The sequence below is a fragment of the Falco biarmicus genome, chromosome 9, assembly GCF_023638135.1.
Source record: "Falco biarmicus isolate bFalBia1 chromosome 9, bFalBia1.pri, whole genome shotgun sequence".
In the NCBI taxonomy this organism is placed as follows: domain Eukaryota; kingdom Metazoa; phylum Chordata; class Aves; order Falconiformes; family Falconidae; genus Falco; species Falco biarmicus.
The window spans coordinates 33,239,369-33,253,478 of record NC_079296.1 but is presented as its reverse complement, the minus strand read 5'-3'; the positions used below and the strand labels follow the sequence as shown (position 1 = coordinate 33,253,478).

The window sequence follows — 14,110 nt, the reverse complement described above, 5'->3', positions numbered from 1 at the left end:
TAGAGCAATCCAAGTATTGCTGCCTTGCCTCTTACTGGAATTCCTGAAAGTCTGTTCCACCTCCTGAAAATATCCCAGTTGAGGTGTGTTTCCTGAGCCACTGTACATGCATAATGCTTTAAGTGGTCATCTAGGGCACCAAAGTCTGAGTCCTATCTGGAGTGTTTTCCTGCCCACGTCTCTCCTTTCGCTGCTGAAAATCACCCATTGTTAGCTTACAGCGAAAGCACAGGTTGTTCTTCCCCATGTGCTGCTGTGTCTCCTGGGCTTTGATCAGCGAGCAGTGTTTCTCTCTGGACATCAAGAGAGCATCTAAGTGGTATGAAATCAAAACCTGTAGGTGTGGATCTGGTTCAAGTCTCCCTGCTTCTGATGGCACTGACACTGTGGATGTGTTGTTCCAGGCAAAGCGAGGATGTGGCTGGCTCTAGCTTTGACATACGTGGTCCATGGGATGGTATCTGGGCGATGCCTCTTTAATTTTCCATATTCTAAGAATCCAGAAGCACGGATGAACATTGTAAGTATGATGGCATTGGAGTGGAGGCAGGAAGTATCTGGGAAACATCCGGTATCAAATACTACATTTACAGATTACCTTGAAGACAAGCATCATGGAGTCTTGAAAGCATTATCCTTTGCCTTTTTCTTCTTGCAGAGTGAAATGGTCTCCTTCTGGGGATACCCCAGTGAGGAGTATGATGTGCTGACAGAAGATGGCTATATCCTTCAGCTAAACAGAATTCCTTATGGGAGAAAAAATGCTGGAAGCCAAGGTAAAATCAGTATCTGTGTCATACAGGAAACCCACACCTTATGCTGTTGTCTTCTGACTGGGATACCAAGGCTTGTACAAGAGGGTTTTCAAGATTCTCCATGACTTGGTATCTGTAGCCTCTGTTTTAATCAGTAAGAACTTATAGGGAAGGCTGGTCCCTTTCAGTCCTGTTTTCTCACCCTTCCTGGAGACCTGAGTGTGGGTGATGCCCCACATACCTGGCAGGCTGCAGTCCTAGCAATGAGAAGCAGCCCATCCATCCCAGCCGCTGGTGCCTCAGGCACACCTTAGATTTTCTCTGGGAGCCTGGCTTCTAAAATGTGGTCCTGCAGCCATGTGGTGGGTCAGCAGACCAGCTCGGTACTCCTTGAGGAGCTTCCAGGGGACCCTCTTGTCCTGTGAGGTGTGGCAACTGGGAGGCTCTAGATCCATTAAAAGGTGCATCTTATCCTACCACATCTCTAGGCACCTCCATGTTTTCCTGAAGAGCTGCCCAAGTACTGCTAAGTCTATCAGCAAAGCCTCTCTGCCAAAAACCTGCTGAGGTCCAGAGCGTAGGTACTGCTCTGCTTGTGACTTGGAAAATACCTGACGGACAGTGTCCTTGCAGAAAAAAGCAAATGCTGTGAGATGTTTCTGAAATAGTCATATCACATTACATATTGTATATGTTTAAGATAGTAATGAGGGACCTGCCACAGGGTGTGGGAGACAAGGGTTTGATTCTCTTCCCCATCTCCAGGTGTTCAAACCCTTCCCTCCTAGCCCCAAGAGCATGGCCAAAGTAACAGTAGGCCAGACGAAAAAAAATTATTCTGCCTCCTGGTGAAATTTGTCACTCCAGCAAAGAACACACAAGCACATCTTGCTGGGACATGTCTGGGGTGAGGAAGACCTTCCAGGATTCTTCAGGGATTGGAGAAAATAAGGGGCATGGGAAGACTTTGGGGTTTTTTTATACTGTCCCTCAACTCTAGGTGTTCATTTTTTTAATTATCAGTCATCTGCAGAGGAGGTGGGAAGGGGTGTTGGGTAAAGGGTAAAGGGCTCTGAGATATGGTGCACCCACTGTGTCTGCTGCATAGCAAATCTGTTCTACCGAAATCAAGGAATGGACCTACCTGACACTGACACAAACCTCCATACACTTTGGCTGCCATAATTAACGACAAAGAGAATCCATAAAACATCTCAAATGATGACAGACAGCATTAAAAAAAAAAAAATAAAGTCATCACGATGCCTGTCTTCCAGGTCCAAGGCCTGTCACATTTCTGCAACACGGTTTATTTGGAGAAGGCAGCATATGGGTTACCAATTTGGCCAACAACAGCCTGGGCTTCATTCTCGCAGATGCTGGCTATGACGTTTGGATAGGCAACAGCAGAGGGAACACTTGGTCCAAGCGACATCTGGTCCTGTCTCCCAAATGGGAGGAATTCTGGGCTTTCAGGTAAATGGGTAGTTTGTAGATCTCGGAAACAATTGACTTGTCCTCAAAAGATGCTGCTGCTCTAGTTCAAAACCCATGTGCTTACCCAAGAACACACTCAGTATGATGAAGAAGCTTTTAGGGTTGTCCTGCCCTCTCCACTGGCTTTGCGGTTTGTTGGTGATGGTTGTTCATATGTAGATGCTATGCCTCTCATTAAGATGACTACTCTTCCTCCTGCAGCTTTGATGAAATGGCTAAATATGACCTCCCAGCAACTATAAATTTTATTGAACAGAAAACAGGACAGAAGCAGTTATATTATATTGGTCATTCACAAGGAACCACTATAGGTAAGTGGGTCTTTTTGAGTGATCTTGATGACAGTATAGGATGTCTACATTATCTTTGGGATTTGTAAAACAGTTAGTTCTTACTGAAGTCAAACTGTATTCATGAATGTTTAGAAAGAGTAAGACTTTTTTTCTTCTTTGGGTTTTTTTTTTTCAGCTTTTATAGCCTTTTCCACTATGCCTCAGCTGGCTCAGAAAATCAAGATGTACTTTGCTTTAGCACCTGTGGCCACAGTTATATTTGTTCAAAGTCCATTTAAAAAGCTCGCATTCTTTTCTGAGTATGGGCTTAAGGTATGTTGGTCCAGACTATATTTTGCGTAGCCAAAATGAATGTAGTTTTTCACAGAGATTGGAAATTACCTACACAGCCTATTTCAAATCATTTGCAGAGAGGAACTCCGTGTTCCATCTGTTTTCATATAATGAAGGGAATCACACAACTCAGTCCAGAGTCTTTCTGTCCTGTCCTCAGTTTACTTCCCAAAATATTCTGGCAGAATTAGAGCCAAGAGAACTAGTGGTATGGGCAGGCGTGCACACAGCAGGTGTCAGAACATTGAGGAATAAAACCATTGTGGAGACTGTGAAATGAGCCCTACCATTTATCCTAAGAGTACAATGAATGTAAAGAGTTCATGCATGTAAAAACCATAGAACAGGAGCATTTAACGAGGTGCAGGGAAGTGTCCACTTGTGGGCAACCCCATACGTCAGTGTGGAGGTGCAGTAGAAGCTATGAAGTGGTGGTGCTTTGAGGAAAAGCATGACCAGTCTTTGTATTTTATGAATACATTTGTAATTTTACAGGAGATGTTTGGCACCAAAGAGTTCCTACCGCACACTGCCTTGGGTGAGCTGGTCCTTTCCAAATTCTGTGCCTGCTCAAAGACCTGCAAGAGCGTCTTGTCTATGCTCTTTGGATTTAACTGGAGTAACGTAAATATGGTACGTAGCAATAAATCTGCAGAGGCCCCTCGGTGTCCTTCCGAAGGACAAAGTCTTGGCTGCCCTGTTTTATGGAGCTAGGTGAAACCCCTTGTGAAATGCTCTCGTTTCCTTCTAGAGCCGAGTAGATGTGTACGCAGCACACTCCCCAGCAGGGACTTCAGTACAAAATGTAATCCACTGGTTGCAGGTAAACCTTCCCAGCTACTTTCCCATGCAAAAGAGAGTATGGAGCATTTTAATGGTCCTTCGTGGTCAGTCTCTTGTGATGGTTGCTGCAACACATCAGTGGTATCTTTGTTGGTTTTGTTTTCACCCCTTCATAAAACGCTCAGCAGCTTCTTGAGCTGCCTGTACATCATCAAATAGAGTGGCCCCAAAGGAGTGGATCTGCAGAGAGAAACATTTGGAGCTGAGGACCCTGCATCAACAGCAGGCACATTTCAGGGGTCTTATTTCAGACTAGTTCCAGTCTTGTCCCACAGCCCGAGTGCGGTTAGCAGTCAGATTGTAGCAGAGATTCTCCTGGACAGCATCCAATTACATGTGTTATTAATTAAGCTGATTATTTCTCCTTCTTCCTGTTGTGGGCATGGAGAACAGTCGCTACCAGAGCCCCTCCAACACCGAAATTGTGCTATGCTGCCCTCGTTCTCTCTGCCCTAGGTTAAAGGTATCTGGATGTTTGCACATTTCTTTGTAGATCATGGATTCAAATGGCCTCTTCATGATCCCTGCTGGACCCTCACCATTTCATGCATCTTCTCTGAAGTGTGTGCCTCAGGCTGTATGCAGAGCACAGCTTCTTCCTGGTGTGGCACTCCGGCTTAGACACCCCAAAATAATTTTGTGGGGTTTGTAGCAAGAACACACAGTCCATTTTCTGAAGTGCTGTGGCTCAGCAGCATTAGTCCTCATTCTGTGTATGTCCAACAGTTTTTCTTTTCTATGTATAATTTTTTATGAGATTCTTTACTGGACTTCAGCTTATCTGATGAGTGGTGACAAAGACCAAAACTAGGAGCAGTAAGCACAAATTACAGCCCAGGTGGATCAGGTTGGAGGTGAGGAATCCTTCCCTTGGAATGGAGAGCAGCCATGGGACAGGTTGTACAGGTGGGGGGTCTCCATCCTAGGGGGGCTCAAGTCCTGGCAGGGTCAAGCTATGGCCACCCTGACCTTGTATTGCTGATAGTCCTGCTCCAGTTAGATGGGAGATGTTCAGAGGCTCCTTCCAACCAACACATCTTTGATCACATCGTTTCAGGCCACTTCTTCAGTCTACAAGGAATATTTTGAGTTACAATCCCATTTTCTAGACCATTTTAATTTCCTCCCATCCTGATGTTAGCCAAAACCCATATAAAAGTAATCTCTGTTCATTTACCCTATTTATAATATTATTGTTTATCCCATTTATAATATTGTATTATTTTATAAACTTTTCAGTTTCATCTTTTAAACTGATTATGCCCCCCCCCCCCACAGTGCTATGATTTCATGTAGACCATTGCATGTCTGAATTTGCTGCAGGGAGTTCAAAGTGGTGCACTGAGAGCATATGATGGTGGGAGCATGTATAACAGTCTTCGCTATAGACAGGTAAGCTGCTTCAAATGGCCGAGGTCGTGGTCTTCCTTTTTACTTGCACATTCTGTTTCTATTCATGCCTGGTGCAATTCTTCTAAATGTATTGTCCTCTCTTCACAATCTGGGCATGCAAGTAGCAAGTCAGCAGGACTTCCACTTGGAACAACAGTATTTTCTATTCTAAATCTGTAACAGTATAATCTATTCTAAATATTTTACAAATACCTTCTGAATGGAATAAAGTATTAGATGCTTTTCACTTATCCAGCATTTTTGTTAAGAATCCATAATCTGCCATAGAAAAGCAACAATAATGACTGTGTGACCAGTTACTATCTGAAACCTATAAAACTGCAATCTGCACGCTCATCGTAAATTGTCTAGCCATTATGGAAAGCAAGGTGCTAAGCCCTTCTGCCACCCAGACTGCCAGGGTGAATGGTGAGCAGTGAACTCTGCATCCCTTGGGAGCTCAGGCAATTCTTGTTCTATAGCAAGAAGAGTACCAGAGGCACAGGAAAAAAGCTGCTTTCTTCCTCAAGCCAGAAAAATGAAGTTGTTCAGAAAGTGACATGTTTCTTAACTGGAATAGTTATGCTGGAGGTAAGAAGATACAATGCTGACAAATCACCTGATGGCGAGTCCTCATGGTGTTGAGCTAAAACAGCCTTCCACGTGTGTCTTATTTTCAAGAACTTGCTTCTGAACACTTTCCTGCTGTTAAGAAGCTGAAGGAAAGGCTAGTGCTTGCATGAAGTGTAACCTCAAACCACAGCAGAGCTGGCTGGAAGGGACCTCTAGAGGTCTGACCTCCAGCCTCCTGCTTGAAGCAGGATGATCCACCAGCATTAGATCAGGGCAGCTAAATTTTTGCCTGCTTATCAAAGTTTATCAAATAGTCTGTAGTATCAGAACCAGAACTTCTAGCAGGGCAGAACTAATTTACTAATTAATTTAAATTTACTCATTAAATTGTAGCACATAAAGTTACACCGCATCTTTTAGTAAGATTTCTTTCTGGAAGAAAGCCTTTCCAGGTTGGTGGTTTTTTTCCTTAATTCCCAAAGAATAGCAATTGCTCTTGCACAGTGTGTATTTTATTGCATGGCAGCAGTCTCTCTCCTTTGTGGAACCCTGGTTTCCTGTCTCTTCAGGTGGGTCCACCACGCTATGACGTGAAGAACATGAAAGTGCCGACGGCCATATGGAGCGGTGGCGTGGACTGCCTGGCTGATCCCCGGGACGTTGCCCTCCTGCTCCCCCTGGTTAAGAACCTGGTCCACCATAAGGTGATTCCCCAGTGGAACCACCTGGATTTCCTGCTGGGGCTTGATGCAACTGAGGTTTTGTACCAGGAAATTGTCGACATAATGAAGAGGCATCCATAAAGCTGCTGATTTGATTTGTTACGTATCTTGCCCTTGTCTCTTGTAAAATTAGTGCTGTCTGTGAATGATTTTGGAATTGGTCGTTATTTGGACCGCCTGAATGTAGTTGATTAAAATGTTCTGCTTTTAACTAGAGCAGTGACAGGGTGAGGAGAGGAGCCTTTATGTTACTCCTGACTGGCACTTTGTTTCCTTTCTTCTCCCTGCTCTCCCCCCCTTTTTTTCCCCTCTTTTTTTTCTCTCTTTTTTCTTTTCTTTTTTTCTGTTTTTGTTTGTTTGTTTGTTTTTGTGGGTTTTTTCCCCCCTTCATCAGCCACGTTTATTTGCAAAGTACAGGAAACATAGATGAGGAAACTGGGTTTTTAGATGTTTCACTGAAATTGATATCTCAGTGATGTGTTCTCTGAGACACGATGGCTCCTGCGTAGCCTTTCCCATGTAGTCAGCATTGTAGTGCCTGCAGTTCCCCTGCGACCTGGGGGCCTGGACCCCCTTGTAGCTCAGGTGATTCCTGGCTCCATCAGACACAGAATTCACTACCGCTGTCTCCGAGCTGGCGCTCTTACCCCTGGACCTTGAAAACTACCAACGTGGATCAGGAAGAGATCTAACAGGTCTGTGGTGAAAAACCAACAGCACAAAAACATCTCCTTAGAGGCAATAGAGTACTTTTGTGAAAATCGATAAAAATGGTAATTAATCCCATTTTTAATGTGGGTAGGGTTTTTTCTTTCAACAACTGAGAAGCCAAGAGGGAAGAATCGAGAAAGAAAGAAATCCTGAAATGTAATTACAAGACAGACAGTCCAGCGTGTGATTCTGATATGCAATGTGCAAAATCCGAATATAAAAGGAGCTTAGAGATGTACACAGTGCCTATCTCTTATGGTTTATCTGAGATGTTTTGGTAATAAAGCCGAGTAATTCATTTTGTGTTGCGTATTTTCTGACTCAAGTGCTTTCTTCAAATCCAGTGTGTATACATGTGACCAAGCAGCGCTGCAAAAATCATCCCTTGTCTGTCATCGTTTATGCAGCAAACTGGGTGTGCAGGTAGCTGCCAACCACAGAGGGTTCATTTTATGTTTGGCTGAATATCATTATCAATATCCGTACTTCACAAAGAAATAAGATGAAGTCTGGCTACTTTAAGACATAAAACATTTACATATTTCTGTCTTTGTAGGCTTGGGACAAATTGTGTTGAATACTGCCAGGTTCTGAGCATTTGCTCTGAACAAAACTGCAGCGCATTTCTTTGCATGGGAAAGCGTATGAGAAGGTGTTTCTTCATCCCAGGCTCCCTACGTAAGTGGAAAATAGAGGCTGAACTGTTATACCTAAGTTCACATGAAACAAAATCTGCTCTCTAAAACCCAGCTCAGTACATTGACCTTTATTTATAAACTGAAGAAGAGTTGGCTTAAACTTCAATGTTAAACATAATGATGACTGGTTTTCACATTTTTAGCAATATTTTAAACTAACAGAGGCATGTGGACCAAAAGAAAACAGGTCAGGGAGTTATTAAACAGGCCCATCTGCTTTCTGCCACGAGAAAGAAGGCTGCTCATTCCATGTGGCATCAGGATGGTCTCTAGCTGCCGTTGTCACATTGACTAGCAGTTGTTTAATTACTAATAGCTATTTTTCCTGTGCTGTAGTATGGGAAATGTTTTTAAACCTTCAGTGCAGAAAGACATCACCCTTCAGCAGAGCTGATTGCCCCCCGTACAGCATCTCTCCTGATGGATTGTAGGTCTTTGCATGGGTTTCCTCTGAACAAGAGAGAAGAGGGTCTGTTGTGTGCGGAAAGCTCCTTGAAGAAGGTTGTAGTTCCCTTGTAGGGGGGCTTGAAAATTTCTTTCTGACTTTTGTTGCAGCCAGCCCCTTTTGGAATGGGTGTGATCTGGATGACTTTTGTTTGCACTTGCAGACCTGACCATTTCATTTACCCTGAGCGGTCAGGAGGTCTCATTTCTTTCTCCAGTTCAACACGCATTTGTAGAACAACCGAACGTGTTGCCCCACACACTGCACACACTCTATCTGTTGCACCATGGCATTTACAGAGAAGGTGGTGATCTCAGAGGTTCCACGGTGTGTTGTCAGCTTTTTTTTTTTAGCCTCATGAAAGAACAGTTATTATATAAAAACATCCTTGTTTCTGCCAGCCAAAATTCTGAGGCTCATCAGAAAACCTTGATGTCTTAATGATGTGACCATCAGAAGAATCAGCTTGTTTCAGGGAAGAAGAATCTAGTTGTGAGGCAAAGTAGCATTTCAAATAGAAATTACTCAGTCACACACTGGGATACTGCCGAATTTTCAGTCAGCCATGCTTCCTTTAAAATTTCCTGGAAGATCTGCATCACCTAGAAGTAGCCATGAAAGGCAAAGTAGATGGATGAGACATGGGGGAGGAACACAGGAAATAATTTTGGGTGGAGAACAATCTTTCCAAATGCTGTTGTGGGTTATTTTTTATAACAGAATTTGTTACTAGAATTTGCTTGATAGAAGTGAATGACGGTGATTCCTCTCTGATGCTGGAGGTCCTTGTGCTGGCCTTGCCGACTCCTGTAGGATGCTACGCTTATGGCAGCTGAAATGCTCATCTTACCCTATAACATGCCTCTAGCAGAGCACAGAAAGTTGCCTGGGACTCTTCCTGCAAACAATCTCCCATCCTGTGATACTACTGAATGCTCCATGATGGATATTGCAAGTCTTTGCCCACTTGCTTTATCGGTCCCTGTAAACTTTTGGCATCTGCAGCATCCTTCAGTGAGAAGCTTTGCAGAGTGACTTCTAGTGAAAAACACAGGAGCACAAGATGGCCATAGCACAGTGATGCTCTGTGTTTGTCCCTCTGCTGCTTCCTTCATAGGTCCTGTCCTAAGCCTTTCTTCTCTGAAGAACAAAGTCAGAAAGCAGAAATGAAAATTTAATGAAAGTTATTTGAGTTATTTAAGAAGAAAAGCTTGCATTCATTATAGTTTCCTGGTATATCACAAAGCCACGTTGGTTGCAGTAAATAATTAATGATTTAATTCTTCTCCCTCACACCCACCCACCCACCCCACCCCCCGTTTTCTTCCTAAATATGTTGCTTCTGCTTCTGCCTCATTCCAAGCAGCTTTCTGTAAAATTGTCCTTTGAGATAATGCTCTTTACCTAATCAGATTTTTCAGTTCGTTTGAGACAATCTGTTTCCAGTAAATAGTTTTTTCTCTTCTGAAAAAAATTACTTGTAAATTTTATCAGATGATCAGATTATCAGATTAGGCAATTGTTTGCTTTTCTATCTTTAAGAAATTCTCTAAGCATCTTTCTGTAGTACAAAGTCTTGCTTAAGTTAATCCTGTTTAAACATGTCTTTCTAAAAAAAGTATTCTTTTTCAAGTTCTGCAGAAACAACTTGCCCAAAGCAAAAAATTGCAGCTTCACTTGGTATTTTGCCATAAGTACAGAAGGGCTTTTCCTTGATTGCTTGGTCTCCTTTGTTGTGCGTAAACATTTTTTTTTTCTCTTTTAAAACCCTGAAACAAAGCCGTGACCCAAATCCTCGCTGAAATGAAAATAAAGCAGCTCCCAACAGCAGGACATGTTTGTAGATGAGACACGTGGCGTGTGGCTAGACCCAGAAGGTGTATATAAATAAATAAATAAATAAACTCCAAATCCTTCCCCAGTGGCAGGAGCCATAGAGGGGACCAGCGACCCCAGGCAGAGCCCCTCAGCCAGGAGCTGGGGATGCCTTGGCTTAGCCAGACACGTTGTGTCCCCTGCCTCTGCTCCCAGTGGGGTGTGCTGGGCGGGAACCTGGGAACCTGGGAAACACAGGGCAGACCAGAAATCATGAATGCACTAATTAGCAGCCTGGGGTGAATTTTCTATGCACTGATGCTGTTTTCCATGAATGCTTTTACCCAGATGCTGCCAGGCAGTCAGATGGTCGTGTCTCACCTAGATGGGGCCACAGCTGCCCTGAGCTGGGGCTGCACCGCAGATCCCAGGGCCTCTTCCCACCACCGCTGCTGTGACAGGCTGCATGACACCCCAAAGCCTGCCACCTTGTTCCTCCCCAGCTGTTCAGTCTGGTCTGATGTCCCTTGCTGGGACCACTGGGCTGGAGCCAAAGTCCTCAATGCACATCAGCACTGCCATGAGGCCATCATTGCTCTGTGGGAGGACGCAATCTCTTTTATTGTGTGCCGTTTTGGTGGGAAACGGTAACTGAAGCTGGCAAGGCTGCACAGCAGACTCGACCCCATGCCCAGTCAGCAGATCATTTCTTGGCTGACAGACGAACACATCCCTAAATAAAAGGATCTCAAACAGGCTTTTGCCACAGGGCTCACAGGCTCCTGGAAGAGCAAGTCTGAGCTGGCCAGCCTGAGGAGAAGCTGAGCTGCTGCTGCATCAGCTGAAATCCTGACGTCCCCAGGGGAGCAGTGCAGGATTGTGAAGGGCTCTGAAGGAGGCGGGAGAGAGCCACAAGTGTCATGAGAGTCTCAGCATGGGTCTCTTGTCAACACCAACAAGTAGGGTGGTCGGGATTGTCCTGGCCTGATCCTCCTGGCCACACAGGTGCCCCTTTCTGTCTGCCCAGCAAGGAGAAGTTGGATGGATGCTGGGGGCAGCTTTCCAATGCCTGGAGGCATCTGGTAAGCTTGGGTCCTTGCGTTGCTCTTTGTGGCTTGCTTCCCCACCAGTCATCCTGTAAGACAGGTCCTGCTCACCCAGTCACTGAAGGACACCTATTTGGTCTTAACCCACAAGGGCTGCCACTTGTTCCACCCTGTGATGCCTCTGGCAAAGGTTTCAGAAAGCAGTGGTCTACTTCCACGTTCAACACCGTCTCATGTCCCCAGACCCTGCCTGGGTTGTCCTTTTGGCATCTCCCTGGGGAGCAGAAGCTCTTGCTGCCCTTCTCCTAGGAGCCACCAGCTCTGACCTGAGACACACGCAGGGGGTTAAGGCAGGCTGTGAAATTGCACAAACCAGTTGATCTTGTTCAAGCACCGGCAGGTTTACCAGCCAACACCCTCTTCATTAAACCATTTCTGTGATGTCTGGCACCTGGATCAGGGTGTGCAGTGCCTCCGAGGGCGCAGCTGTGGTCTGAGGGGCAGGGTGCTCTCATTGCGGGGATGAGGAACCCATGACTGACGGAGAAGGAGCCCCAGGGCCGGTAGTGCAGGGCTGGGACACCCTCTGAGGGCACGCAGCCAGGTGGTTCAGTGGTTTCATGCAAAAGGTGACATAGAGGCCCATATTTTCATAAGCAAAACTGCTCATGCTGAACATGCATTTTAGCCAACGGTCATGGCATATCCAAACTAGAGATTAAAGAGCAGCAAAGGTGCTTTTGTGCCACTCCACCTTTTATGCACTGAAATTGTATCAGTATCAGGAATGAAAGAGCCAAAAGGCAAAAGGCAAGGTTGAAGTCTGAAGACTGCCGGGGGAGAGAGAAAATCGTGAGCATTATGAGAGATAAAACCTCAGCCCTTTGGGTTTCTTTCTACCACAGGAGGACCACAGGGGTATCACAGTTCAGACAACAGGGGTAACACAGTTCAGAGACAGGATCATGCCAGGCACAACATGAATTTCGGTCAGTATTTCCTCTTACTTCTCCTCTACTCATGTCTTCTCACCAGTTCCCAGCTTTCTGCTCCTTCATTAGGGATTGTTTGGGTCTCTAGGATTTAATTTCTGATCTTTTTTTTAACACCTATGAACAGAAGTGATATTTTTTGATTTATTAATTTGTTACCATAGACAGAGCATGCACTTGAGAAAGCAGATCTCTGCAGCTGTTCAATACATTTGTGTTTCTACTTTCTTATTCAGAAATATCAAAGAAGTCAGGGGAGGGGGGGCAGAAGCAGGGAATGTGTCTGGAAAATTATGTTCTGGTATTGACAAGATATGTTGGGAAGAACCAGACAACAGCTGGAGGAAGGAGGGAAAATGGTAATCCGTCCCATTGCTGCTGTGATTTCTATATCCCCCCAGATATCTCATGGCCTGGAAAACTTCCCTTAACAGCAAATACTTTAGAGATATGGGTGCACAGGCACATTGCCTCATCTCTGATATAGCCACCAGGTCAAGTCCTGGCTGTCAGTTAATTTAAAGCATCTTGACCGAGGCAGCATTTCCATACTGTATTTTGTTGCATATAGATGTAATAAACTTTCCCTGGAAACATTTTGGGCAAATAAAAAGAAATGAACCATGCTTTGGAGCATTCACCCAGGGATCTCTTAGAGGCTTCAGTATTTGTAATTGGTCACAGTAGAGTGATGGACAAACTGAGGAAGATGTTGCTCTTCTCAAGAGCATTCAGCACTCTGAAATAATCAGATGTGTCTTGTGCCACAGAATCATTCTCCCACAAAAGAAGAGTAGGGCCTGGGCAAAACTGGTGAAACTGGGTGAAACAGTTCAGGTGGTCTGAAGACAGGTCCATCTGAAGGCAAAAGCCTGATCATACATCTCTTCAAAATCACACCAGCTAAAAGGTGAGTGAAATCTTTATTCAAGCAAATGAGATGTCCTTAACGACACATGTCAAGGGATGGTGAAGATCTTCTCCTTGAGATGGAGGCAGCTTCAGTAGCACCTAAGGGATGTATTTTCCCTTGTGCATCCCTCAAAACCATGACTGCTGTGGAGATTTTTTCCCAAAGCAAAAATGTTTGTGTCATCAAGCATGGTGAGGATTGGAGGGAAATTGCAATCGATATTGATTGTAGATCATTATCTGTCTCCTCTGTATTAATGATGGGTTGGGTTTTGCTCATTTCAGCAGTAAATTAATCAGCCTGGAGGGTCTGTTGAGCATGTCTGCTAGTGCACAGGTTAAGAAATCCTCAGTCCCCTTAGTCTGCCTCCTAACTAGTAACTCACAACATGGACCTATGGTAATCTGTTGTAAGGCAAATACATTCGCCAGTATTTTTACCTCTTCATCTGGATCATGAGCTGCCTACTGTTTTTGACAACAGTCCATACATTTGGTGATTAGGACCCATGTGGGAAGAAATACACCCTCGCCCTATTTTTTTAATTCTATATAATTAAAGAGGCCAAACCATGAAACGGGCCCATGAGCAAACACGTGAGGAGAAATTGGCCATTTTCAGGTTTAGGCTGGAAATCCCAGCTACTGCCTCAGACGGCAGGTCCTGCTGCAGGCTCGGTAGGTGCAGGGGGGGACAAAAAGTCTCTAGGCTGGTTGTTTGGGTGGAGCTCAGCAAGTTTATAGCTGGGTTGGATGTGGCACCAGTGACAGCCAGGCCTGCGGGTCCTTGGCTCCTGAGCTTCTCCAGTTTGGTGCAGCAGGTTATTTCTTTGTGAAAGATCCTGATTTGGGAAGCAGTATAAAACGGTGGTTAGGACTTTCTCTAGGTTGTCATAATTTTGTGGATGAAATAACATGATCCTGACTTCATTTCACTTGAAAGAGGAACCTGAAGTGTGTTATTTGAAGGTGCAGTCTTAAGTATATATGTGACTCATCCTCATTAGCCTCAGCGTTATGTTGCAAACTGATAGCAATAGCTTCCCATCATTCATGCCAATTTTACTCTTACCAACCTTTTAT

The 14,110-nt window shown here is 44.6% G+C and overlaps 1 protein-coding gene across 1 annotated transcript; it reads left to right on the top strand.

Moving 5' to 3' along the window:
• Window positions 1-415: 415 nt before the first annotated feature.
• On the top strand, window positions 416-6,489 carry LOC130155105 (lipase member K-like). Its single transcript, XM_056352057.1, has 9 exons — window positions 416-520; window positions 659-776; window positions 2,132-2,231; window positions 2,454-2,563; window positions 2,721-2,857; window positions 3,374-3,511; window positions 3,630-3,701; window positions 5,045-5,113; window positions 6,256-6,489. Exons 1-9 carry the CDS (start codon window positions 416-418, stop codon window positions 6,487-6,489), a joined length of 1,083 nt encoding a protein of 360 aa, XP_056208032.1.
• The last annotated feature ends 7,621 nt before the right edge of the window (window positions 6,490-14,110 follow it).